The 27,461-nt window shown below is 45.1% G+C and overlaps 1 protein-coding gene across 3 annotated transcripts in view; it reads left to right on the top strand.

Annotated features, from left to right (window-relative positions):
• Positions 1 to 4,236: 4,236 nt before the first annotated feature.
• Flnb (filamin B) overlaps positions 4,237 to 27,461 on the top strand; it is a 132,069-nt gene continuing 108,844 nt past the window's right edge. For all 3 annotated transcript variants that reach the window (XM_034499164.2, XM_034499165.2, XM_034499166.2), the window contains exon 1: positions 4,237 to 4,703. In XM_034499164.2, the coding sequence (XP_034355055.1) occupies positions 4,412 to 4,703 (292 nt within the window). In that variant the 5' untranslated portion in view covers positions 4,237 to 4,411. The remainder of the gene's footprint in view (positions 4,704 to 27,461) is intronic.

Raw genomic sequence — 27,461 nt, forward strand, 5'->3', positions numbered from 1 at the left:
CCTACTGACTCCCCTCTCAAAGAAAGCAGTCTGCAGGCATCTGCAGAGAGGGTACTCTGAGCATCAGAAAGGTTATCCTGGGGTCTGATGAGTCAGGGAAGGCAGGGGACATGTCCACAGCAGTTCTGCTGAGACCGGTCTGATGTTGGCTTGGCCTTCGTCTGGTTTTGGGTGGGGCTGTTTCAATATGAGAAATAAATGAGTTGGTCCTGCCAGTTTAACAGGAGGTAAGGAGAGAAAACAATATGGGGGGGGGGGGGGAGGTTAGGAAGAAGCAAAATCTCTGCAGCAAATCAAAACAGACCTCTGTCTAGAAGGATTTAGTCTGAGGCTACAGGAAATCAAGAAGGACAGAACTTTGCTGGTGACTACATGTGTTAGTAGCACCCTCCGAAGGGACATGGGGGCAGCTTGCAGGCTTATCAAGGGACTATAAAAAGGAGTCTGCTTAACTCTAATTTCTTAGTTTCCTTGAATGAGGTCATATTGTTATGAAATAGAATACTCAACCACAAACAAAGCCTGTACCTTAGTAACTGGGATGTTAATAATTGTACAGTAGTAATTGATCAATCCCTGTATACCAAATATATGGCAGCACAAAGACAGATGCAGAGGCCATGAGAGGTTCCTTGCAAGTGACACCCACTGCCACTACAACCACAGACCAGTGGAGAGAAAGGGAGCCAAAGATTCTGTTCAAGAAGGCTCATCTGGGTGTGGCATGGTGGCACGTGCCTATAATCCCAGCACTTGAGAGACAGTGGCAGGAGAACCAGGAGTTCAAGATAATGCCATCTTAGTCTACATAAGACTGTTCAAAAAAAAAAAAAAATCCTGAAAGAGAGCTGGGGAGGTAGCCTGTGTGAAGGCCTAGGCTCAGTCCTCAGCACCACAGGGTGGATGATGGTGGATGACTGCAATACTTGGAAAGTAGGAGCAGGAGGATCAAAAGTTCATTTCCACGTTCAGCCATATAGTTAGTTCAGGGCCATCCTGAAATACCTACGATCACACTTCAAAAGAAAAACGGAGCCTGAGTGGCTCAGTAGTCTAAGGCACTTGCCACAAAGCCTGACAATCTGAGTTTGATCCCCCAGAACTCACATGGAAAAAAAAAAAACAGACTCTAAGATGTCCTCTAACATCTACACACCCATTATACTATGGCACCTGCATGCACTCGTGCGCACGTGCGCATACACACACACACACACATACACACACACACACACACACACACACACACACACAGAGGCATACAAACATCTACAACACTTCTCCAAAATGATAGCATGCTATTTCTTTGATTTACTTCTTACTTAAATGTGTCTGTGTGTGTGTGTGTGTGTGTGTGTGTGTGTCTGTCTGTCTGTCTGTCTGTCTATCTGTGTCTGTGTCTCTATGTGTACATGTCAGTATGTGTTCTCCTTTTCCTGTGGGGGCATATGTACCAGCTTGCATGTTGTACACATAGATCACACAAGAGATCAACTTTGAGTATTGTTCATCCACCTTTTTTGTTTTGTTTGTTTGTTGCTTTTGATTAGAGTCTCCCACTGACTGGAACTCATCAAATAGGTTAGGCTGGCGGGCCGGCAAGCCCCAGGGACCTATGTATGTGTCTCCATTTCCCAAGCATTAGAGTTACCACACTTGGCCTTTTTTCATGGTTCTAGCAATCATCACACTTATACAACAAGCTAGCACCAGATGTGAGTGAATGTGTGTGTTCTGAGGGTATTGTTACTGTTTTTGAGCTGGAGTCTTGCTGTGTAGCTAAGGCTAGCCAATGCTGGTCTCAAACTCTCAATCTTCTCCCTCTTTGAGATTAAAGGCAGACAGAGGCATAGTAAGAGCTATGTGTTTTAAACGACAATCCAAAGATGAAGTGCCCCTCTCACCATATCCTGTGGAGGGGAGGTGTGTGGCATCCCCTTGTCCCCTATTCACAGGTGAGGCTGACTTTGAGCACAGAGTAAGGAGGATGCTTGCCTGCCTTTTCCACTGACAAGCAATGCTGTGCTTGCTGCATAGGACTTCTGTCACTGAGTTCCACCTCCAACTTGAAATCCAAATTTTACAAATATTAATTTACTTGACCTTTAAAAATCTTAAGGCCAGCGTGATATGCATGTTAGTAATCTTAGCACATTGGAGGTGGAAACAGGAGGATCAAGAGTTCAAGGCCATCTTGGCTACATGAAGAGTTCGAGGCTCACTTGAACTACATGAGACCCTGTTTTTTGAGAGGGGGTTGCACATGACTGAGTGCACTGTGGTTTAAGATGCAAAAAAAAAAAAAATGCCTCTCCTGCTCTGTCTCCAACATTACTATTTGCTTATGAATCATCCCAGAGGTATTTTATGCACTGACAGGTAATTATATACACGTATGCAGTTTTTATTTATACAGGACCAGTAGCTTTGCCATTTTCTTCTGTACTCAACTGTACGGTTGCATGGTATGGTGACACCCTGTAGACAGATGATTTTTACTCCAGGAGGAACGGGTAAGTAAGCTAAGTTCTGCAGAGCAAAGTCCCCACCACATTCACTATCAGGAGTTCAATACTGAGAGGTAATTAGATCTGATGTTATGGAAAAGGAAGATGACAAACAAAAATGAAATTAAGGATACAGGTTCACATCCAGGGTACATAAGAACACACAGAAAACTAAGTCACTAAGATAAAGTGTTAGGTGTTCTCCTATTATTATTATTATTATGTCTTCTATACCAAAGGAAAATATAAAAGCTGAAACAGCAAGCAGACACTAGGAGCTAGGAGCCTGAAGCCAGCATAGGTGAGTAGCAAGAGCGTCTAACTCTTCCTTGTAAGGCAGGGAAGGGCTGTTTAGCCTTCTACTATCAATATTCTTGGATTGACATGTTTGCAGTTAATTGCTTTGTGGAAATGAGTAGAGCAAACACCCCACCCAGGGCAGGGACAGGATGTAGATTCTTCAGGCCTGAAATGTCAAGCTCTAGGTCACACATTGTGGATGATTCTGAAGAATCAGTGATTCTGCAGGCAGGATGAAGGCTGCCCCCCTCAGTCTGCATGCTCATCCATCCATCCACCCCACCCACTCATCTGTTCTCTACATCTCATGTGGCAACCAACCCTGCACCAGGTACACAGATACAGCTGTGGCTGAGATAGCTCTGAGATGGTGGGGTATTCAGACCAGTGTAGAACTGATCTAATGTCAGACATGTATCTTTAATTTCTTCAAGGCCTTGGGTTTCCATATATTCCTCCACACTGGGGGAACAGGGTGGCTTCATAGAGGAGATAACTAAGCTGAGCTGAGAGCTGCCAGGCTTGGGGTGTGGAGAGAAAGGAACTGAATCATCAGGCAAAGGGAAGAGAAGAGGGACACAGGTCAGTAGGTGCCAGGACCCATTTATCAAGCCCTTTCCTGGCCATTATAGTTATAAAATAAAACATAACAAGATCTTCTGGACTAGTCAGCTTGCCCTGTACAGTCAACAGGGTCTCCAAGAGAGTTCTAGAAAGACCTGACTATGGAGAACTAAGGAGATGACAGGGTGAGAAATATTTTTGTGCTCTGTTTTACAGGCTTTGAAGATAAAAAAAAAAAAAAAAAAAAAAAGTGTCATAAGCCGAAGCATGCACACAGCTTCTAGAATCTGGAAAGGCAAAAGAAGAGATTCTTTCCCAGATGTTTCAGCAAGAAATACATTGGGTCAATGAACCTTAGATGGGACATCTAACTTACTGAGATGCAAGGTAAGAAATTTGTGGGATTCTTGGCGCCAAGTTTTGATAATTTGTTACACCAGCAAAAGACTACTACTATCCATAGAAACCAGTTCATTTTCACTACTGCTACTCAGACATGTGTGATACTGGACTTTAAGGCTGAGTTCCTCGACATACACAAATCAATTTGTCTAATTTACCGTTGCCTTGCAGGCTCTGAGAAAAGTCCCTGCCTCTCATTGAACCTATAGATGGGTGGTATATTCCCTCTCCACACGACCATTCCTTCTAGTCTAGTTCCCTGCCTCCTCCGCGTGTGCCCTTATTCTGGGCCTTTCCCAAGTTAAGCTCTTCTACCTGGCCAGTACATCAGGTTGGTGAGACTTAGGAGGCAACCCCGGCTTTGGGCCGCAGAGGGCGAGCGCAGCTAAGGAGTTCGCTTCTATAGGGTAGGAACGGGGCGGAGCCTCGGGGGCGGGCCGGCGTAGCGCGCAGGCGCCAGGCCAGGCTACTTGCGCGCCCGGGGACGGACGAAGACAGTCTAGCTCCTGTTGCGGCTAGTGTAGCAGCGCTTTCGAGCCCCCTTCCCACTTGCCTCAGTTCCCCTTCCCCGCGGGCCCTTGGGGCTTTTCATCTCAGTCCCTGCAGCTCGTTGCCTCCGCTCACTCTCTGCCTCCAGGATGCCGGTGACCGAGAAAGACCTGGCGGAGGACGCGCCGTGGAAGAAGATTCAGCAGAACACGTTCACGCGCTGGTGCAACGAGCACCTCAAGTGTGTGAACAAACGCATCGGGAATCTGCAGACCGACCTGAGCGACGGGCTACGGCTCATCGCGCTGCTCGAGGTGCTCAGCCAGAAGCGCATGCACCACAAGTACCATCAGCGGCCCACCTTCCGACAGATGAAGCTGGAGAATGTGTCTGTGGCTCTGGAGTTCCTAGACCACGAAAGTATTAAGCTCGTGTCCATTGGTGAGTGTTGTGGCCAGGCCCTACGTTTGCAGTAATCGGGGTATCCGGCAGCGCGCCCCACCGCGCATCGCATCCCGGGTGTGAGGGAGAAGGAGATGGCCCTGGGATGAGGACCTAGGAACATAGGCCTTTTCTGCGGTGCCATCTGTGGGCTGGGACCTTCCGTGATTGCTCGACGCGGTGCTTGCTCCTGGCAGTGCCGCTGCAGTGTTGGGGTGGGTTAAGCACTAAGACCCTCCAGTCACACCTGGAGATTTGATTTGCGGGACCCCCTGGGATTGCTGGGGAAATCGTCTGCTGACCCTAATGGCAAAGTCCTGGACTCAAGTACCAAATCCGTACTTCACGCTCGCCAGGTGCGCCCAGACCAGAGTGACCCGCCCGAGCTGAAAGGGCGTTGGCTCTGAGTCTGGGCGTGGAGACCTGGGAAGCGACCGCTTTCTTGATTGGGATCTCTCCACCTAGGTGGAGACGAGGACCTGGGACCCTCCCCTCCCCTTCTAAGGCCGGAATGGGTGTGGGCCCTGAGGTTGGAAGGGGCGTCACAGGGGAATGTCCTCACTTCCTAGCTCTGGCTCACCGCTGGCGGGTTCCTTCAGGTTGAGATAATTTAGTGGTTGATAATAATTAATGTGTCTTGACTAGCGCTGGCTGCTGTGTGACCCTCTACGTTATCGCAGTACTTAACGTCTGGTGGGCTGAGATGTCCTTAGGCCCATTTTACAGAAGAGGGTACGTTTAGTGGGCTAATTGACTTGCCCAGGGTCACCGCAAGTGTGGTCCAACTGAAAAGTAAAGCAGTGCCCCACCCCCTTTCCCTGGGTCTTCCTGAGAGAGGGAGATTGAGTCTTGCTTCTCTCTCCTACTGTCTTGGGTGAGAGAATTAAGGTCTGGAGTAGTTCAGGCTTCTAAAGAGAAAACAGGGCCCTTGAGGATGTGTTTTGTGACGGACAGTGGGGTTGTGTATGTGCTTAGGCTCACTTTTTTTGCCCCTTTAGGCATTCGTGTGTGCACATACAGCATGTATTTATGAAAAATTATTTTTTGTACACAGTGGGTGCGTAGTTTCAAGTATGCAGAGGATGTGTGTGCATTGCATGGAGGGGATTACTTAGGGCTGGGGTTTCTTCCTGAGGAAGCAAGGCCATAATAGCAACTCCAGTGACAGAAAGGAAGGAAGGTGGGTGTGGCTTCTGGGACTTTCTCTAGTGGAAAGGGGTTCCCTCTGGACTGAATCTCCTCCGGGCCTCACCCTGGACTTTCCCCACACCTGTGCTGGCAGGTAGATGAGATTGCTACTTCCTGGGTCCAGGCCCTACAACTACCAGCCTGCCTCCCAGCAAGGTTTGCCTCCCAGGGGTGGCTCCTCAGTGGAGGAAGCTGCCTGAGGTGCGTTGTATTCCGGGGTTGGGGGTGGGGTTGGGGGTCATCTCTTGTATCGAGGAGGGAGGACCTCAGCATTCAAAGGAACTCATAGTCCTATGAAGAATGATTTTCAAGGCCTGCCTGGCCGAGCTGGACTTGCTTGCATCCATTCTTTGTTTTAAATGCTATATGTATTTCATTAACTCAACAAAGAAAATTAAATTAAACCAGGAGTTAAACACGACAGAATCACTTTTAAAAAAAGAAGAAGAAGAAAAGAAAAAAGAAACCGTAGCACCAGAAAATCAAGGACTTCCTAATTTACTAGCTGTTTACTCGTGGGCAGCTGCTCCCAGCATGGCTCCTAAGCCGTGCTCCAAGCTTGAGGGGCTCATTCTGGCCTTGTCTGGTGGTCCCTCACAGTTTTCTAATTGGTCCTCATGATTTCCACTCGTGAACTTGCTGAGGCCTGAGCCTCCCATTGTCTAACATCTCTCATTATCTTCCGTTCATCTGATAGGTAGGGGGTCTGTTACCCATGGCCAGCTTGTTTCAGCACACCATCACAAGTTGTACTGTTTGATTTGTCCCTTTAAAGTATTTCTTGGATCATATTCCCCAGAGTGGTATATTCCTAGATTAGAGGGTGTGACCACATACAACTCCTCCCTAGTTGCTTTCCAGAAAGATCTTTTAGCAAACAGGTTTTCCAGCCTCTGGAGACCTGTCCATCTTGCCAGGGGCCCAGACTGCTGAAGGAGGAGATAGAGCCAAAGGCATCTTGCCTAGTCCTAGGGATAGATGTCATAGGTAATGACCGGCCCCAAAAATGTCCTCTGGCATGGACCTTAGTTTGGTTATTCCCTGTTCACTTGAGTTGTCTTGTGCTCACCATGGCACTTTTTATTAGGGCCACCCACTGTGTGTTCTGTTGACTGTTCCCACTGAATATCCAGGATAATCAGTTGATAGCAATTAATGTCCTTCTGATAATGATCTTCTCTACCAGTCCCCTAGTGGGTCAGGCAGGGGATGGGTTCTGTCCTAGGCTCCCACATGTTACTTAGAAAGCAGCTGCTGTTGTTAATGTTATTGTTGTTAGTATTAGTGTTCCTACTTAAAAAGACAGGAAACAGAAATGAACCAATTTCTGGAGGCGACAGGGCTAGGAAACACTGAGCCCAGAATGCATGCTTGCCAAACTATTGAATTTGAACTTCGAGTGGATTTCTTTTGAGTGTCAGAGACAAATACAATACAGCCTCCCTTCCCCTTCTCTGCATAGAAAGGTTGTTGTCGCTTACTTACACTTTGCAGTTCCAGGGTGTTGAAGTGACAGCTGGATACCCACAGTTTGCCCTTAGCCTCAGATGCAATAGGTAGGGATCATGGGGGTCTTTGAGTGGCAAGATTAATCCTCCTGGGATTATATCTTGTAACTGTCAGGAGGTGTCTTGTCTTCTGGTTGATTCTACTGAGGAATGGCTGCTGTTTCCATTGGTGGCATTTTATTGAGCGTTCCTGTTCTCTGAGGACTCGTGTTTTACTCCATAAACCGAGGAAGATTATTGGATGCATTCAGAGCATTGCTGGATGCTCTTGGCTAACGCCCAGCAGTTTACATTGTGAGAACCTTTAGAATCATGTCCGAAAGCCCAGTCGTGAGACATGAGATGGTCAGCAACTGCCAGAGGACAGTGACATATCTGCCAATAACTTCTGGAAGGCAGCCATGGCTATTTATTTGCTCACATTTATGGTTTATCAGAAGTTGGTCCCACCCTAGGCGCTATCCCAACATTGAAAGTTGTGTTTAGTTTCTTATGTCTTGAGCAGTTCACAGTGAGGCTCAGCATGCTTAGTTAGAGGATTTTTGTCAGGAGCTGGCACTTTTATTTACTTGTTTTCTCCACAAATCTTTCTGACTTTTGGGCAGCCCAGCTTACTTTGGAAAGAAAAGAAGTCTCCAAGCCCAAGAATGACAATTGAGGCAGCTAGAAATTTGGGTAATATATTATGGTTTTGTCCTCTAGAAAAGGAATTTTCTTCCCCCTTTTACAAGATGCAGCTGCCCCTGATGTTTACTTAACTTACCTGCACAGGGTCAGCCTAGGGATTGTTGGTTTGAGTTTCCAAGACTCTGAATCCCTGGGTGGGTCACCATGTCTCTCAGCGACTCCTTCCTTATGTCTCCTCATCACTAATCTGATGTACAGTTCTCATTTGTGGTTCCTTATGAACTAGCTAGCAAAAGCCACTGTGTTCTTTTGGACCATGCAATCTAAGAGCCACAGAGAATACTTACGTAGTGAAACCTCATGCTTTATTAGAATTGACAGATTCAGAGCCATTTGCAACAAGACAGCAGCACATTACTGTGAGGTATATTAAGGGCAAGGGGGTCTGTCAATTGTCCCTTGCCACAAAGTAACTATTAAAATTTTCTACAAGTCTGTTGTCTAATTGCTGAAATACAAATAATAAATACCACCTTAAAACATTGTTACAAAGATAATTTTACATCTTTTGCTTGTAGTAAAACAAGTTAATATTTCTAAAAGTGGTTGAAACAGGAGCTGGAGAGTTGACTCAGTAGTTAAGAGCACTTATTGCTCTTGCAGAGGACCTGAGTTCAATTCTCAGCACCCACATGATGCTTCACAACCATCTGTAAATCCAGTTCCAGGGAATATTCTGCCGTCTTCTGAACTCCACAGGCACTAGGCACACACACACATGTATGCAGGCAAAACACTCATACAATTAAAAAAAAAAAAAACTATTTTTTTGAAGTGGCTAGAATAGTTCAGGGTACATTAGTAAGTGCTCTGTGAGTGTTTGTTAACTAGACAGGGTACTGTGAGATTATCTCAAGTTGGGCTGGAAAGGTTTGCACACTGAACTGAAGCTCCAAGCACCACTCTGGGAGGCCAGTTCAGCTGGCTAATGTTGATCCTACTTGCTGAAATAGAGTGGGGAGCTGCCTAGAGGGTGTCTGCTCCTTGGAAGGCGGTTGACCCTGCTATGTTCTGGCCGCCCCCAGGACCCATTCACACCAGCTTTGTTTCTGAGCTGGACAGGAGCTCCAGGCGCCTGTCATTCCAACCTCCCACCCCGTTCAGGAATCTCTGGGCCAAATCACTTCCAGATGGTGGCTGGGCCTCTGCTGAGCTCTAGCAATGGTGGAGCCAGCATGCCAGTGAGCGGCAGCCTGCGTTCTTGGAGGGTCTGTGGGAAAGGAGGGCTTTTATTTGGAGCCAAGTATGTCTTTAGGCACTCCCTGACCCACAGGTCCAGTTTCTGCCCTGTGAGCAGGCATCACGAAGTAGGCTGCTGAGTGAGGCTGCCTTGCACTTTGGGGAAGTAAGTGTTCAAAACCCAAGCTTTTAGGCCATGGCCAGGGATTCTAGGCATCTTACTTTCTGTATATATAGGATCAGCAAGTTCTAGGCCTGCTGATCAGGCATGGACCCAGAGCTACATTGCTTGGATTGTGATGCCCTCACTCTGCCCATAACAGCCCTAGTCGTGTTGCTTTAATTTTTCTAAGCCTTGGCTTTTCTATCTGCAAAATGAAGGAAAACCATAAGCAGTCCCTATTGAGTAGTGGCAGAGAGTGATTATATCTGATTAGGCTGGAGCTGGAGCTCAACTGGGAGAATTCTTACCTAGGATGTGTGCAGAGCCTGGAATTTGAACCCCAGAAATGAGTGGACCCGTCATAGTGGCACACACCTGTAATTCCAAGACTTGGTAAGTAGAGGCAAGATGGTCAGAAATTTAAGGTCATCTTCAGCTACATGGCAAATCTGAACTTACTCTGGGCTACATGAGACCCTGTCATTCACACACAGACACACACACTAGCACAATGATGTCGATATGTTCATTATTAATATGATTTTTTTGTTTGTTAGGAGTCGAATGTAGCCTAGGTTAGCCTTGGAATTACAGATAGTCTCGCCTCTTCTTTCCAATCTGGAATCTATACAGGGCCTTTTGTATACTAGACAAGTGCTCTACCACCATGCTATATCTATCCACAGTCTTGGGGCTTTCCTTTCTGTCTTTCTTTCTTCATCTACCGCAGTCCCTATTTTATTACTTTATGTTTGACTTTACTCTTTTATCATTCTAAGAAGCTGAGTTATAACCCTGCTTTAAGCCTGATGGAATGAGCCATTTCAGCCTAAATGGGTTCCATCCCTACTTTAATAATGATTACAGTTGTCATGCATGGCATTCTACTAAAAAGTCAGCTCTTACATTATTCTTGTAACTAGTTGCTGACTGAATGTGCCAATGAGCAGTGAGTGGCCTTTGCCTAGGAGCCTTCTGTTCTAGCATTTGCCTTTAGTGCTTTTCTTTGATAAATGATAATTGTTATATCGCTTCTCCCGACAGTTATAAAGTAATTAGATAAGACTTTTGCCTTGTCTATTGTGTAGTGGCGGCAGAGTTTACTGCAGAACCATTGCTGCCATCCATCCTCTTTCCTACAGTCCCCATCCTCTAGAATGTGCTTGGCCACATTCTTCTGTACTGTAAGCAAGAACATAGCTTGGCCCTTGACCTAGTCGGTCCTGGTGACGAAGCTGCATTGTACTCATGGTGGCTGACTGCCTCTCCTCCCCCACCATAAGAACCTGATTTTTCTGAGTAGTTCAGGTAGAAACCTTGGCAGGGACAGCAGTATGGTTCTGTTTACTTGTCTGTTCTTGGAATCAGCTCTGCCTCCTTCCTGCCTTCACTGTGCTCAATGTTGAGCCGTGCCCACTCGGTCTCTACTATAACATCGAATGTTTTCATGCCTTCTGTCTGCTAAGCATTGGTCTGTGCAGTTCTTATCTCTTCTAATCCTTATTGCAAACCCTGTAATGCTTTATTTTATTTTTGAGATAGGCTCTCACTTTACAGTGCAGACTGTTCTCAAACTTGTGATCCTTCTGTCTCCACCTTCTGAGTGTTGTATCTTTGCATTTTATGGGTAAGAAAACTAAGGCTGAAACCCACCTCTCTTTATAAGGCAGGTATGATACAGGCTGTGCCTGTCTGTAATTTATGTCTGACCAGAAGCCACTTGTTCCCCCCACATAGCTATGAATGTGGCCCAGTGCAAAACTGTAAACTTACTTAAAACATTTTGTACAAATTGTTTTCCTTTCTTCTTTTGGGGAGGTAGGGGGAGTAATTCAATTCTATGGTTGTGTAGTATGAACTTTGTGAATGACTTCTTCATTCTCTTGCAGTGTCAAAAGGTTAGCCTGACCTGTGAGAGTGAAGTATTTTTATGTCAGTCAGACTGTACACACCCAAGTAAAATAGGTCTATTATATATAAAGAGGTTATGAGAGAGACTTTCTCCTTGATTAGATGTTGGTGGTATTTGCTTTATTTCTTGTTTTGTTTTGCTTCAGACTTTACTTGTTTGTGCTTGGTTAATGCAACAGTAAGGTTTTCTGCTACAAGCTGGCCTTGCTGACACAAGCTTCAGCTGCTCAGGAGGCTGAGTCAAGACATCACAGATTCACAGTCAGCTTGTACAACTTAGTGGGATCCTGTCTCGGCATGAAGTGGAACAAAAGCATGGTTGGTGGGCTGTCGACGAGGATAGAGATCAGGGATAGAATGCTTTAATGTGTGAGGCCCTAGGTTCAATCTCTATTATGGGAGGTAGGGAGAGAAAGACATTTCCTGACCCACCCTCCTGCCCATTCGCCTTACCTACCCCAACACCAAGGAACATTGATGGTGTGTGGAGGGTGCTTTTTATCGTGTCTTTAGATATTTCTGTGAATCCTTTGCCTTTGGTTCCCAGTGGGGAACAGTAAAAGCTTGTTTACTTTGAGGCAGCTGCTTGGGGCCTTGTGTCGTGAGGCCTGGAAGCCAGAGGTGAGGAAGGAGGCTTCCTAGGAATTCCTCATGGCTTCTGTCCTGCATCCGGAGAACTCACAGTGCCTGCCATAAAGCTAGTGTGGACTGAGGTGGGGGATGTGTCAAGAGCTGGCTGTGTCAGCAGAGCACCGGTGGACATTGGCCCAGCTGTGCTGTGTCAGAAATGACCTCACCTACATCCCTTTCTTCTGCTACCTTTAAACATTAACCAGGGGAAGGTGTTTTCTGGCGAGTGCAGCGTTCCTCTCCACGCAGGTCTGGCTGTGGTCTTTTATTTGTTTGGCTCTGGCATATCTTGCCTGCCAGTTCCACCAAGTGGCTTTCTGTTCATTGTTCAGCTAGCCTCAGGCAGGCCACCAGCAGGAAGGAAGCTGTGTGCTTGAAGCTCAGCTTGTGTTGCCCGTGGCCTTCTCCACCCCCCAGAGAAGCTGGTCTGAAGGCCCATTCAGGGCTCAGCCTCCTGAGTAGTTCAGGGCTGGCTTGTTGAAAGGTCTGGGTTTTTACACCGCACTCCTGTTCTCTGTCTCTGAAGGCCCTTTATGCTGGCATGAATTCCCTTTCTCATGGAGATTTGAAGCTCTTTTGACTAAATGGGCCGGTCACCTTACTGGGTATTTTCATAAGGATTTCACCATGCCAGCCAACTTTTCTGGAATTTCCTCTCTGATAGAAAGGCGACCAATGAGGTTGAAATTATTTGGAACTTTGCTTGGAATGTTGGCACCCTCACTATCTAGGGAAACGGGTGGGGATTTGTGGCAGGGGCTATGTAAATTTGCTGTGACACATAAATTGAGATTTTTAAGATGGAAAAAAAAAAAAAAAAAACCCGCAAGCAGTTGGCTTTCCTTCCACAAAGAAGAAAATGGTGTTTGTTTCCACCTCGTGCTGAGTGTGACTGAGGGACAGTCAGGCCTCCCTTGCAGGTGGAGGTAGGAAAGGTTTCAAGTGGCTAAAATCATATTCCTCTCTGCCCTCTGCAAGCCATTCCTCAGGGAAACAGTTTGCTTTTTATCATGCTAGTACCACAGTTCTTGTGTGAATTGTTCCAAGTTCCTTGCCTGTTCCTGGAAGGCCTTAACAGATTCAAAGGAATCAAGAATGATTTGACATCCCACAGCCTGTCAAGCATTCTCCCAAGTCTGAGAATAAGTAAAAGAGTTATTATTGGTTATGAGGCAGCTGGAAATGGGGACAGACATAGCTCCTTGGGGACTTTAAGGACCAAAACTTTAAAGATTTTTTTTTTTTTTTTTTTTTTTTTTTTTTTTTTTTTAGGCAGGGTATACCAGGCTGTCCTTATACTTGGTGTGTAGCCAAGGATGACCTCGAACTTGTGATGTACCAACACGCCTTGTTTTTATGCAGGTCTCCGTGACTTGGTAGTTCTCTTAACTCAGCAGAGCTCTGGCTTCTGTTCACAAAACTCCTTCAGAAAGAGAGAGGCAGAGCATACTGGAAGATTGGGGATGCTTCAGGTCATCTAGAAGCAGGACTCAGAAGTGTCCCAAATACAGGAGCTAGTTAGATCCTGGCTTAGAAGCATGTGTGGGTGGCTTGTCATTGTCCTCATCGCAGCTGAAGGAGAGTAACTGACACATGGGGTTGGGATGCCTCTGGGATAGGGGGATTGTTACTGGAAGGGTCTAGCATTCTACTTCCTGCTGATGCATCTCTTACTACAGTCCTCTCTGGGTCCCCTTTGTGTGTTTTCTTTGGTATTCCAGGGTAGTTACTTCACTGGATAGAGGCCTGTGCCCTGTCCTTAGGGCCCATATCCCTGTCTCACATCTGACTTGGTCTCCTCTGCTGTTGATCAGAACTGTTCCAAGACCAGGGATGTGTCTTACTCACCTCTGAGCTTGGCACTTAAGAAATAATAACTTGCCGGGCGGTGGTGGCGCACGCCTTTAATCCCAGCACTTGGGAGGCAGAGGCAGGCGGATTTCTGAGTTCGAGGCCAGCCTGGTCTACTGGAGTGAGTTTCAGGACAGCCAAGGCTATACAGAAAAACCCTGTCTCAAAAATAATAATAATAATAATAATAATAATAACTTGTTGAATAAATAAGCAGTCTCTAGCACAATGGGTTGGATAATAAGCATTGATTTGCTTGCAATGTGTATGTTTGGTTGGTTGGTTGATTTTTGCATCTTGTTGATAAAGTGGGAAGTGTTGTCCCAGCAAAACACCTAATTTTTGGGTCTGTGATGTTGAACTTAATTCAGCCCTTCATGCTCACCCTCTCAACACACTGACAGTTGACAATCAAGGTTTCTCAAGTGGAGCTTGGACAGTGAACTTAATAGTAAGTCACTGAGGAGTAGATCCCAGTAATCATAGTAACAACTTCATGAGAAGTAGAGTGTGTATGTTGAGTATCTGCTAAGAACCAGGCCATGTTATGAAGGTTTCCAAAGGAAACCTCATTGCAACTTTGAAAGACAGTTATTGTTATAATGTCTTTAACAGGTAAGGAAACTGAGGCACACCCAGCTGGCTAGTGGGGGTGTGGCTGGCTGTTATTTTTAAGATTTTAATCTTTTTTTATATTTATTTTTATTTTATGTGTGTTGGTGTTTTGCCTGCATGTATGTCTCTGCGTAGACGTCAGATCTCCTGAAACTGGCATTATAGACAGTTGTGAGCTGCCATGTGGGTGCTGGGAATTGAATCTGGGCCCTCTGGAAGAACAACCAGTATTCTTAACCACTGAGCCATCTCTTTAGCCTCAAGCTTGTTTTTGAATAAAAAGTCATATTTGTGAGGCTGGTAAGGTGGCTTAGCGGGTTAAAGTGCTTGCCACTAAGCCTGAAGACCAGAGTTCAATTCCTGGGACCTATAGGTTAGAAGGAGAAAGAACGCCTGCAAATTGTTCTCTGACTTCTTCCACATATCTGACATGATGCACACACACACACACACACATTACATAAATAAATATAACTTTTAAATTTACATTTGTAATTATTTATTTTGAAAAAAAATCAAGAAGAAAAAAAAGCATGGCTCTAACCTGTAAAGAACTTGGGTGAATTCTTTTGTTTCCTTTCAGGGATTTTGGCGTATGGTGAGTGTCCTTTGGGTTCTAAGGGAAAAAAGAGATGCATTTTCTCAGGAATGAGACTGTGGACTGGAACTTTCTTGTGCAGTCATTGCTCACACTGGTGTTTGTAACAAGATTCACCTTTGAGCTTTAACTGTGCTTGGACCAGCATTAACATTGGAAGTCTTACTTGCCTCTCATTATGGTTTGGAAGTCTCTCTTGGTTCAGGAATATGTTTTGGTCAACCATGGAGTAGGGTTGTTCCAGATACTTCCTGTGTCTTAAAAGCTTTTAGGACCAACTTTTATTGGGTCTGCCAGGGTCTGTTAATAACAGTTATTATATTTGGTAACTGTTGCAATTTTTGTCTCATGTTTAGCTGCCCAGTAGAGAGTCTCAGTTTAGTTCTTAGTTGCTCAGCTACACCCACAGTTTAAAATGTGTTTCAGAATTCCCCTGGCAGGATGGAGTTAGACAGCCTGGTTGGTTCCCCTTGCCCTCCTAGGGACTTGTAGAGACTGTCCCATGCTGGCCTGAAGGCTTCATGCTCTTATGCAGGAACCAGACCCACAGAATATCCCATTTCTGCTTCCTGTGAGGCAAAGGAGATGGAATGAAAGCCACTTCTGATATAGCCACTTTCCAAGTGCTTAGGACTATAGGTCAGAATGACCCTGCCACTTCCTCGCCAGTCTTGGAGCCAGGTGTCTGGAGTTTTCTGATAGGAAGTACTTTGACCTGGTACAGCACTCCCAAACAGCACTCTGGTCCTGGATGACCATAAGTGTCATGTAACTCACACCCATCCCCCATCTTCTTGTACCCTTCCCCCACTGGCGAGGGTCACCTCAGGCTAGAGGAAGAAGTAATCTCATTATCAAGGAAGGGCTGAGGTGTTTTGGAATTGGTCAATTGCTCAAATCTGAGAGACTGAGACTGTTATCAAGAGAAGAGGTCACCTGGGTTTTTGATTAACTGTTGGGTAGGTACCATTTGGCTTAGTGGCATTTTCTGGCAATCTTGTTTTAAGGATAGAATGCATAATGACATTTTTTTTCTTTTTCTTTATTTATTTGTTGTTTGTTTTTTTTTTTTTTAGACAGGGTCTAACTATGTAGCTCTGGCTGTCCTGGAATTCACTGTGTAGACCAGGCTAGCCTCAAACTCAGAGATGTGCCTGCCTTCCAAATTCTGGGATTAAAGGCTGATTTTTTTTTTTAAAGACAGCATCTCACACAGTACCCTAGGCAGGCCCAAAACTTAAAGATAACAGGCAGGAGCCACCACTCCTGGCAATGACAAGTACTCTTGACGGCTTATACTTTTCTTGTCAGTTTGTATTTTAGTTGCTTTTCCGTGATGGGACACCATGACCAAGGCAGTTTATAGGAGGTTAGAGTCTGTGATTGTCATGGTGAGGAGCATGACAGCAGGCAAGTAGGCATGGCCAAGGAAGAGTGGAGGAAATTTAATACCCTATCTATATGTAGGAGGTCAAGAGCTGAGAATGGTATAGCTTTTAAAATCTCAAAGCCCACCCCAAGCCACACCTCCTAATCCTTCCCAAACAGTTCCACCAACTAGGACCCGAGCATTCAAATATTTGAGGCTTTGGTGGACATTCACTCAAACCACCACAGTTTGGGCAATCATTTTCTTTTTCTTTCTTTTCTTTTCTTTTTTTTTTTTTTTTTTTTTTGGTTTTTCGAGACAGGGTTTCTCTGTGTAGCCCCTGGCTGTCCTGGAACTAACTCTGTAGACCAGGCTGGCCTCGAACTCAGAGATCCACCTGCCTCTGCCTCCCAAGTGCTGGGATTAAAGGCGTGCGCCACCACCGCCCGGCTCATTTTCTTTTTTTAATCCTTTCTTTTTTTTTTTTTCCTGTTGGCTTCTTTGTTCTTCTTTTCTTTCATTAATCCATTCTCTTAGTCTCTTACAATGTTCCCCCCCCCATTATTTTTCAAATTTAAAGCATGTGTTTGTGTGTGTGTGTGTACATGTGTGTGTGTGTACATGTGTGTGTGTGTCACACCTCATATGAAGAGGTCAGAAGATGACTCTGGGGGAGTGGTTTTGTTTTTCCCGCCATGTGGGTTGCAGAGATGGAATCTGAGTCATCTTCTGGCTTGGCAGTGGCATCTTTAGTTGCTCAGGCACCTAGCCAGCCGCCTTTGATTTTTTTTTTTAAAGATGTATTTGTTGAGAGAGAGAGAGAGAGAGAGAGAGAGAGAGAGAGAGAGAACTTGGTTAGGGCAGGGAAGCAGACATGCATTGTCACTTCACTTTGGTAGATGTTGGAGGACAATTTGTGGGGAATTGGTTCTCTTCTACAGTTTGGTCTTAGAGATTGAATTTGGGTAGCCAGGTTTGCATGGGCAAACACTTTATCTGCTAAAGCTCTCTCACAACCTTCTTCTTTTAAAGGTTTTATTTTTTCCCCTTTATGCTGTGTATACATGTTTATGTATGTGTATAGGACAGGTAGGGTAGCTTTTTATATGGGTGCTGGGATCTCCGTATTTTAGAGGCAATCACTTTTACTGCCTGAGCCATCTCCACCTCTCATTTCTTGCATTTTCGGTTTTTTTTTCTTGTCTGTATAAGAGATGGCTTTTGAAAGTATTGTTATATGTTGACCACCTTTTTGTTGGCTCTGATTGGCCACAGGAAGCGGTTTCTCTCCTGCTCTCTAAACAGGCATGGTGATTTGTAATCCCAGATGCTTCTGAGGCTTGGAGGATCATTTGAACATAAGAGTTTGAAACCAGCCTGGGCAACGTAGGGGAAGCGGCAGGAGGTAGCATTTTTGAGAGCCTGAGGCAGGTGAATTCAAAGCCAGCCTGGGCTACAAAGGAAGAACAACCCCCCGTCCCCCATATTCTCCCTCACAGAGTTATGGGGTAGGAAGGCTCTTGTTGGTGTGTGCTCAGGAAATGATAGCTGATTCCGTCCATGTCCGTAGCACTGGTTTCACTTTATGTTGCAAAACCAATTCTTTCTGCTAATGTCCCGGGTGCAGCTCCTGCTGTCTTTTCAGGACTTAGTGGAAATGATGAGCAGATTTAGGGAGCTAGAAAGACAAGAAGGTGTTTCCAGCATCAATCCATGCGACTGTGAGACTATGCTGACTGCTTCTCGAGCTTTCATGTGGAGCAAAGTAGCAAAGCAAGCCAGCTGTTTCCATCCAGCCTCCAAGACTAGCTGTCCTTGACTTGGCTCTGGGTATCATTTTCTTTCCCTTTAATCCAGGCTCTTGACATCTGGGACGTTGTAGGGCTGCCTGCACCATCTGCCAACATTTTCACTGTCCTAGGTATGGCCTTAACTTAGGTTAAGTACACTTATGTTAGTCCAACCTTATGTTACAAGGTTTATGATAGTATTTTTACGGTGATGCTTGGGAACTACCCTGCAGATCCAGGTTGCTGGGTTAGGACGGGCATAGGAGGCTGCCATAATGAATTCTATGATTTCTAATACAGGGGTGGGTCTGGGACAGCAGGGTCCTCAGTTGTCTGCAGCTTCACCAGCCTTCTGGCTACCAGGCTGAAGAGATGTGTGTGAATCTTGCTTCCTCCTGTCTGCTGACTGCATGGATAGATTAGACGACAGGACAGTGCAATAACTGTCATTTTCTTTCCTATGGCCAGGGAACATCCAGCCCCTTTCCCAAAGGTAGAGTTGGTGAAGGTTCTTGAGCGAGGAAGGCAGATCTCCTGTTTAAACATAGGAAGGAATGAGTCAGTTGATGGGGCACAATGGCTTTTGTTTCTCCAGCTCCAGCAAGTCAATATATCAATAGCATCAGCAGCTGTTTAGCACGGGTTCAGGCTAGCTCTTCTTATTCTCAGGTCTATCTCTATGGTCACTAGGACCCCTTTCTCTGAACTTACTTTTGTATCTGAAAAAAAAAAAAAAAAAAAAAAAAAAAAAACCCCAAACAGGAAAAACTGGATGAGGCCAGCATCTCCTGAACTCAGGCCTTGGTATAAGGGAGCCACCTCCCCTCTCCTACTTTTACATCCTATGGCTGTCTCCATTTCATTCTCACTTAATTTTATTTCCCCCCTGCAGTTGGCTCACTTTTACAACAGATGTAATTGAAAAGGAGACTTTGTGTCACTATCATAATGGAAAAGCAACATCACTAAGTAAATGGAAGGTAACCATAAATAAACCCAAAACAGTGTTATAAAGTCCCAGCCAGCTTGCCTCTGCTCAGCGTGAGGCCTCTCTGCCTGTAGTAAAGGGGGAAGTAAGCAGATGAGCGGTGTGGAAAGTAACCATGAGCACACTGAGGCTAAGCATTTATCCTGACCTGCTCAGACCTGACAGAGGGAGGCCTGGACCTGGGGAGAGAACCACATCTCTGATGCATCGTGACTGGTAGCCACCCAGCTCTGATTAATAATATACAGTGGTTTCCCTCTTTATCTGTGGTTGGCGACCGTGGAGATAAACAATGAGTAAGTTTTAAATTGTACCTCAAGCTGCGAGTGGTGGCTCACACCTTTAATCCCAACATTTAGGAGGCAGAGGCAGGGGGATTGCTGAGTTCGAGGCTAGCCTGTTCTATAGAGAGAGTTCTAGGACAGCCAGGGCTATACAGAGAAACCTTGTCTCAAAACAAAACAAAACAAAAAACAATAAAATTATACCCTGTTCTGAGTATAGTGATGAATTCTTACACTACCCCACTTCGTCCTTCCTGGACAGACCCATTCAATTGTCTGGAGGGTCCACCTCCCATGTATTTAGTCTAAGTCAGTTTTGCAAAATATGATGTGCATCCAAGAAGCAAACTGAGAGATTATTTGCTGTGATACTGTTTGTGTTAAGTTTTATTTACATGTGTATGTAAAACAATACATATATATTCAGGGGATTGACCACTAACAAAATTTGTGGTTGCCAGGGGTGTATGTGTGACTGGGGCATACGGTCCAGGGGTATGCAGCTGGATGAGGTAGTGCATTTGTTAAATCCCAGCACTTGGGGGAAGGATCTCTGAGAGTTTGAGGGCAACCTGGTCTATGTAGGTAGTTCTAGACCAGCCAGGGCTACATAGTGAGATCCTGTCTCAAAAACAAACAGAAGTGGGAAGGGGATATACAGAGGGTTTTGATTCTTTTTTTTTAAAACAATTTATTTATTTATTTATTATATGTAAGTACACTGTCGCTGTCTTCAGACACCCCATAAGAGGGCATCAGATCTCATTACAGTTGGTTGTGAGCCACCATATGGTTGCTGGGATTTGAACTCATAACCTCTGGAAGAGCAGTCAGTGCTCTTAACCGCTGAGCTATCTCACCAGCCCGGGTTTTGATTCTTCATGTATTTAATTCTTTAGTTGAAAGTTGAATGGTAATTGTGTTGTATTATTCCTTCCCTTTTTGGTGTACTTGTATGGACGATTTCCCTTAGAAAAAGGCTGGAATGTAGCTCAGTGGTAGAGTAGCAGCCTGGTATGTATGAAGTCCTGGAAAAAATAGAAGCATAACTGGCTGGGAATGGGGGCACAAAGCTGCAGTTCTAGCTTCTCAGGAGGCTAAGGTTTGGAGGAATCCTTGAGCCCCCCCCACCCCCCAGGAGTTTGATCCAGCCTAGGCAACCTAACAAGACGTATATACATATGGATTGAGACAATACATTTCTCCATTTGACTATGGAAAAGAGAAAAATACCTTGCGTCTATTATTCTGTTTGGTTGTCTTGCGTACAAGTTTGAGCCCAGCTTTAACAAAGAAATAGATCATCCTCAAGATGTTCAGATATGATAGTAAGACAAAAGCCATTCACGCTGACTAGGCTTCTTCCCCACAGCTGTGTTGAAAGGCCTGAGCTAATTACCTTAAGAGTATAAGGCCCTCCTGTTGCTTGTGAACATGATAAGCTTGGGGTTCCCAAAGACACAGAACCCCAGAAGTTTGCCTCCAGGAACTTCCAGTCAATAGCCTTTTGTCTGAGAGAAGATGTTTCTCAAAGTATTACAAGTGACTGCTGAGATATTTGTATTGTCTCTAAAAGTAGGTAGAAGTCCAGAGTAGAGGAGGATCTGACCAGGGAATGAATGCTACGGAGAGTTGCACTCTGAGCTAACTTTTGCACTGGCCAAATTCATTTTGTTGGTCTTCAGTTAGTGGAGTTTGTTCTGGTCTCTAAATTTAAAATTTTAAACAAACAAACAAAAAACAATTTTATCGAGTATAATTCAGATGTAGTAAAAGGTACTTTATTACACTTTCAGGCAAATGCTCTCCTACCCTCAGATAGATACACATTCCTTCACATGGAAGGGTACCATTAGCAGTATGAGGACAGAACATACCTGTGTACCTATGCAATAGCCTTCAAAGTTCCTTTGAACTTTGACCTGAATTTTGACATCTCCCCATCTCAGGCTTCTAAGTGCTGGCATTACAGATGTGTGACATCATGCCCAGCTTGGTTTTTGTTTGGTTTTGAAAGCTACTATTCTTTTAAAGATGGTTGGTGTAAGTGGCTGTCACTTTAAGTACTTTTACAAAACTTTTAAATTTTCACCGTAAATAGTTCTTGCAACTAATTATAGGCAAATGTCCCCATGCTCCCACCATACGAGTTAACTAGTGGCATGGTAGATACTTCTTACAAAAGCAGAATAAAACCTTGCCAGCCATCACTCGACAGCTAGCCCATAAGCTACACCTATGTGCCTAGTTGGTACCAAATAGTCACATCTCCCACTTACTTATCTTTGTGTTATAAGTAGGGGAACTGACACACCAAGCGTCTACTTTAGTGACTTGCCACACAGACAAAAAGCAATAGAGGCAGACTTTGGATGTAATGTGGTAGGATGCATATGATTCCAACTATAAGAATTTCATACAGCACTGGATCATCCAAAAAGGTAGTTCATTGGCTGGAGCACCTGAAACATTAGAAGAATGGTAGGCAGCTTGACCTAGAAGTTCGCAGGCCACCAAAGACCCCTGGTCCATATCTCTGTAGTACTTCAATGGGTAGGTTGCTGTAACAGTTTTAGGCCCTACTGCTATACCTCATATAGCATCAAGGAAGAATGCTAGTCCCTGGTCCCAGCAGTCCCAGGGAAATCTCAGGATTCAGTGTGATTTATCCAGTCTATGTTCCCTGCCCTCTCCTCAAGTGCTGACTGGCCACGTAACTGTTGTATACCCCCAATTAGTAGAAACACTGAAGACATGGGAAAATGTCTAGTTTCTCCCACTAGGGCACTGTGACATTAGCTTGTCAATTTTTCTTTACAACACCCTTCATTTTATAAAAACATAGTATTACTATGTGTTTCTTACCTAATCACTTTTAGGTAAGCATCTTATTCACATCTGTGAAGAGAGATTATCTGGTCATATCACAGACATATGAGCAAGGGAGACACACACACACACACACACACACAATTTACATTTTTTAAAAAATAGATTAAATTCTTTTTAAAAGTTTCATATGTATGTTTGCTTGCCTGCATATATGACTGTGCATGTGCTTATTAGTACTAAGGAAGCCAGAAGAGAGGGTATTAGATCCTCTGGAACTGGAGTTACAGATGGCTGTGAACTGTCATGTATGCTCTGGGAATTGAGCCCAGGTTGTCTGCAAGAGCAGCCTGCCTGTGGTCTTAGCTGCTGAGCCATCTTTCCAGCTCTCAATTTACATTTAAAAAAAGATGTTACTCAGATATGCATAGGAAATACAATTCAGTTTAACTCAAAGGGACATAACGTCCACGCCTTCTAGAATACCAAGTAACATCACAGACCTGGAGACATATAGGATTTTATCCCATCTGAAAAGAGGCCACCAAACTTGGGTCCCTGAAAAGCATCAGATCACCCCAACTTCTTTGAGAAGAAAGAGTTCAAAGAACAAGTGCATGTGTGAGGAATAGGGGATTGGGTTGGTGTCCAGAATTTGTTAAAGGAGACAAAAACAAAAACAGAACAATATAACTGAGCAAGCAAGCAAAACAAACGAACCAAATGTAGCTCAAACCAGCAGCCTGGCAGTTTGAGTGTGTTTCCACATTGGAAGAGCACTCAGATGAAGACTGGAGCTTTGAACCTTTGGAAGGAAGCTCTTCATGATGTTACAGATAACACACCCAGGCTAAAGGATGCCCCCTTGGATCAGGCTGGAGGGATGGCTGCATACTCAGCCGAGGTGGCAATGTGGGCATGATTTTTATTAGGACCAAGTTTCTGCAGAGAGGCACATGAAATCCTCCTACTCTCAACTGGTGAGCTCACCAGGGCTGGTATCCACAAAGGCTGATTGTTTCAGACCCATGCATGTAAGCGTCTTAATTAATGGACAAACTGACCTTTCTTACTGTCCTAAAGAAAGATGAGCGTGTGAGCCACTAGTACGTTAATTTTTATCTTTGATACATTTTATTGTAGGGGGACATGTGGGAGAAGGTGCAGCACATACATGTGGAGGTTAGAGGAGGTTAGAGGTTAGGGGAAGTCAGTCCTTTGTTTCTAATATGTGGATCCCAGGGATGAGACTCAAGTAATCAGGCTTGAGTGCCAAGTGCCACTACCCATCCCTCCTCCCCCCCCTTCAGTGCTGGGGACTGAATCTAGGCCCTTATGTACTCTTTATCATTTGCCTATATGTCCAATCTTAGAAAATTATTCTTAAGGAATGGATGGGTTTTTAAGTTCTGTCTTTTCTTGCCTATCACTGTTTGCTTTGTCTGCTCGGCCCTTTGGAAAGGCCATGCATGGTAACTCACAGTGGGACTCAGCACCTGGCATTGAGAGGTTTTAATACCAACTTACAGTGGAGTCACGTGACCTTACAGTCCTACTGATGCAGCAGGTAGGCTGAGGCGAGAGGATCGTAAGTTTGCAACCAGTCTGGGCTACATAATCAGACCTTGTCTCAAAAAACAGATTGCCTGAGGATTATCAAAGTGGGACCTGCTTCTGGTAAGGAGCTGTATTCTCATAACCTGAAGGAGGAGCACAGAAGGAAGCCAGATCCTTGTGGTGCTGCAGAGACGGTTCTGTCCCCTCCTAACACACACACACACACACACACACACACACACACACACACACACACGCGCGCGCGCGCACCTATGCACATGCACAAGCAGAGAGAGAGAGCGAGAAACCATGCTCTTAGACTCTTTTATAAGGTTAGCATCTTATGTACCCTGGTTCAAGTAGCAAAAACAAACTGCCAGAAACTGGTACTGCAGGAGGAGGAGTGTGCATAAATAGTTATCTTTCACTCCCGTGGAGCCCGCCTCTGCCTGGCAAAGGGTAGTTGTTTACATTTTTCTCTCGGAACTTCCGGGCCTTATTAAGTGTGTTGGGTGGGAGACTTCTAAACTATGCGTGTAAATCCTAATAGGAACCAGTACTTGATCAGTACCTGTTTGGTAGGGACTAAATGAGTTCTTTACAGAATGCTGCCTTTGTGTATGGGGGGCACACCTGTAATCCCACTCCTTAAGAGGCTAAGGCAGGAGGATTGTGAGTGCAAAACCAATCCGTGGAATAATGTTAGTCCTAACTTCACAAATGAGGAAACTGAGGTCCCTCAGTTAAACGTGTGGCTGAGCCTGGCTCGGCAGCCTAGGTGGGTAGATACCTTGAGTTCCAGACCCAGAACTTCAGTGTCTTGACGGATAGAAGACTTTTTTGCTTTCTGTATTGCTTTATGTGATTATAGTCAGCTCCACGTTCTCATGTGTAAAGAGAAGACGTTTGCAGCAGTCAGCCACCACGTGTATGCATCTGTTGCAGCCACCAAACACCTGGTGTGCCAAATTAGTCTGTATCCAAAGGATATTAAGCAGGGCCCTTAGGCTGTGTGCTCCTTGCTCTCTTGAAAGATTTTCCTAAAAGACCTGACTGCTCAGCCACTACCAGCAATGGGGTCTAAACCCTGTCTTTCATTCCAAACCCAGTTTCCAAATAATAGGTAACATATCTACTCCTATTGCATTGGTATCTTGGGTACTTATCAGGTAGGGGTGGTTCACATAACTTGCCTTGAGCCAAGTCATCCTGAGTTCGGTCTTGCACCAGTAAACAGGTTAAAGCCATTACACAGATAGCTCCGGGTCATCCAGGCTATGCTTCTGAATTCCTCAGACTTGCCTCACGTGTCTTCCCCAGCATCCTTCTTGGGTTTTCTTTGTGGGTCCTCTCTCAGGAAGCTTCTATCCTGTTTTCACTGTGGCCAGCTGGGTGGTCCCAGCCACACCATATCAAATAGCCCCGGAAAGGTTCCTGGCCTTTTACACTTACGTGAATGCTTCCGTCTCTGTTTTCGGGTTCTCCATAGAGAGATTTTAGCATTCTTGAGATTCTTTCTGTGGATGATTTGGGAAAATATTTCATTTCTTCAGTGTCCCACATGACCCTGTCCTGCCCCTTGCTCCTCACAGGGACTGCCTTAGATGACTGCCACTTTTGCTGTGTCGATCAGCCATGCCACCTGTGCTGTGTGGGTTTTTGTACTCGAGGATGAAAAAGCCTTCTAGAAACCTGAGCACCCGGAGCCTCTCAGCCTGTTTTCCCAAGCTGCCCTAGAAGCACTCCAGGGGATTTGGCCTTCCAGTTTGGCCAAGTATTAACTCTGGTTATGGAATCTTACTAGTAGATATTGTTACTTATTTACTTTTAGGGACCTTAGTGTACCTAAGGGTCTTAACCTATTCTGAGAGGAGACAGACAGACAGACAGACAGACAGACAGACAGAGGATTAAACCTTGGGCCTCATGCATGTTATGCAAGCAATTCTACCATCAAACTTCAACCCTCCTTTGTCTTACCTTTTTAAAAGATAAATTTTATATCATCCTTCTGGCTGTCCTGGAACTCACTATGTAGACCAGGCTGACTTCAAACTTGGAGAGCTACCTGCCTCTGCCTCCCCAGTGCTGGGCATGTGCCACCATGCCCTGCTTCATCTTGCTTTTTATTTTGAGATAAGATCTCAAAGTTGCCCAGGCTGAGTTTGAGCTACTTTACTGCTGTGCAGCTCAGGCAAGCCTCCAGTATGTAACCCTTTTGCCTCAGCCTCCCAAATTGCTGGGATTTTAGGCCTGCACTAACAGGCCTGGCCCTGCTAATGGCTTTTATTTTGGGAAACATGGCAGTGAGCAGGAAGCCATGAGGGAGTTAATCATGGAGGCCCAAGTCTGAGCTGACAGTCATTTTTCTAGATTTCAATTCTTCAAATAGACCGGGAAGCAGTTGGAGAGTTTCATGGGCCCTTGGGTGAGGGAGAGGTGAGAGGTGATGCTTGTTTTGTTGTTTGTTTGTTTTGTTTTGTTGTTTTGTTTAGGCAGAGTTTCTCTGTGTAGCTCTAGCTGCCATGGAACTCCCCCTGTAGACCAGGCCTGCCCCTGACTCCCGAGTGCTGAGATAAAAGGCATGCTCCATCACTGCATAGTCCATGGACCGACTAAAGGATTGTTGGGTAATTTTAAGAAAACAAAACACCTTGCTGGATGTAGCGGCACATACCTTTGCTCTCAGCACTTGGGAGGCAGAGACAGGTGGATCTCTATAAGTTGAAGGCCAGCTTGGGCTACAGAGTGAGTTCTAGGCCAGAGAGAGCCACACAGTGAGACCTTGTTTCCAAAAAACAACAACAAAAAGAAAACCAAGCTTTAAACTAATAAATAAATAATAAAATTGGAATTTAGTAGTTAACACTCTTTTTAACACCATTGAGAAGAACTTTTAAAAACTTTTTTTGAGATTTCTACTCTTGATACCTTGATATCATGGAGTTAAAGACTCCCCCTGCCCCTCGACTCCAGCAGGGGTCATGTAAGATTTGCTGGGTAGACTCCTGGGATGCACACCTTTCTCTAAACCAGTCCTTATGTGGGAGTGCTGTCATAAGTACCCACCTCTATACTGGGTGTTAGATCCCTCCCTACTAGGAACAAGGATTCACAAACCTGTCTGAGGGTGTGTGTGAAAGGGTGAGGGGAAGGGCACAAGTAAGATCAAAAGCAGTTGAGGCTACTTCTGGTCCCTGGTCCTGTCATTATCATAGTGTCTGTCCCTGCCTCTCCGCCCTTTCTTTCTGGGTGAATCTCTCTAGCATTGTATACAACTTGCCTGACCCACTACTCTTGCTGTTTACATCTTGGTCTACACCCATGCAGAAATCTCAATCTCTAGGGGAGAGAATTCAGTTCAGCTTATGTGAGGGAATCCACTCCACTCAGCTGTGTACGTGGCACCACCATTAAACAAATTCGGGGAATCTAATCTAATCTTGCGATAGAATCAGATAGTTCCAGAGGGACAGATGGGTGATCTTTCTCTTCCTCCTCTTCCTCCTCTTCCTCCTCTTCCTCCTCCTCTTCATCTTCTTCCTCTTCTTCCTCCTCTTCCTCCTCCTCCTCCTCCTCCTCCTCCGACTGCTCCTCCTCCTCCTGCTCCT

This window comes from Arvicanthis niloticus, chromosome 3, assembly GCF_011762505.2.
Source record: "Arvicanthis niloticus isolate mArvNil1 chromosome 3, mArvNil1.pat.X, whole genome shotgun sequence".
Classification (NCBI taxonomy): domain Eukaryota; kingdom Metazoa; phylum Chordata; class Mammalia; order Rodentia; family Muridae; genus Arvicanthis; species Arvicanthis niloticus.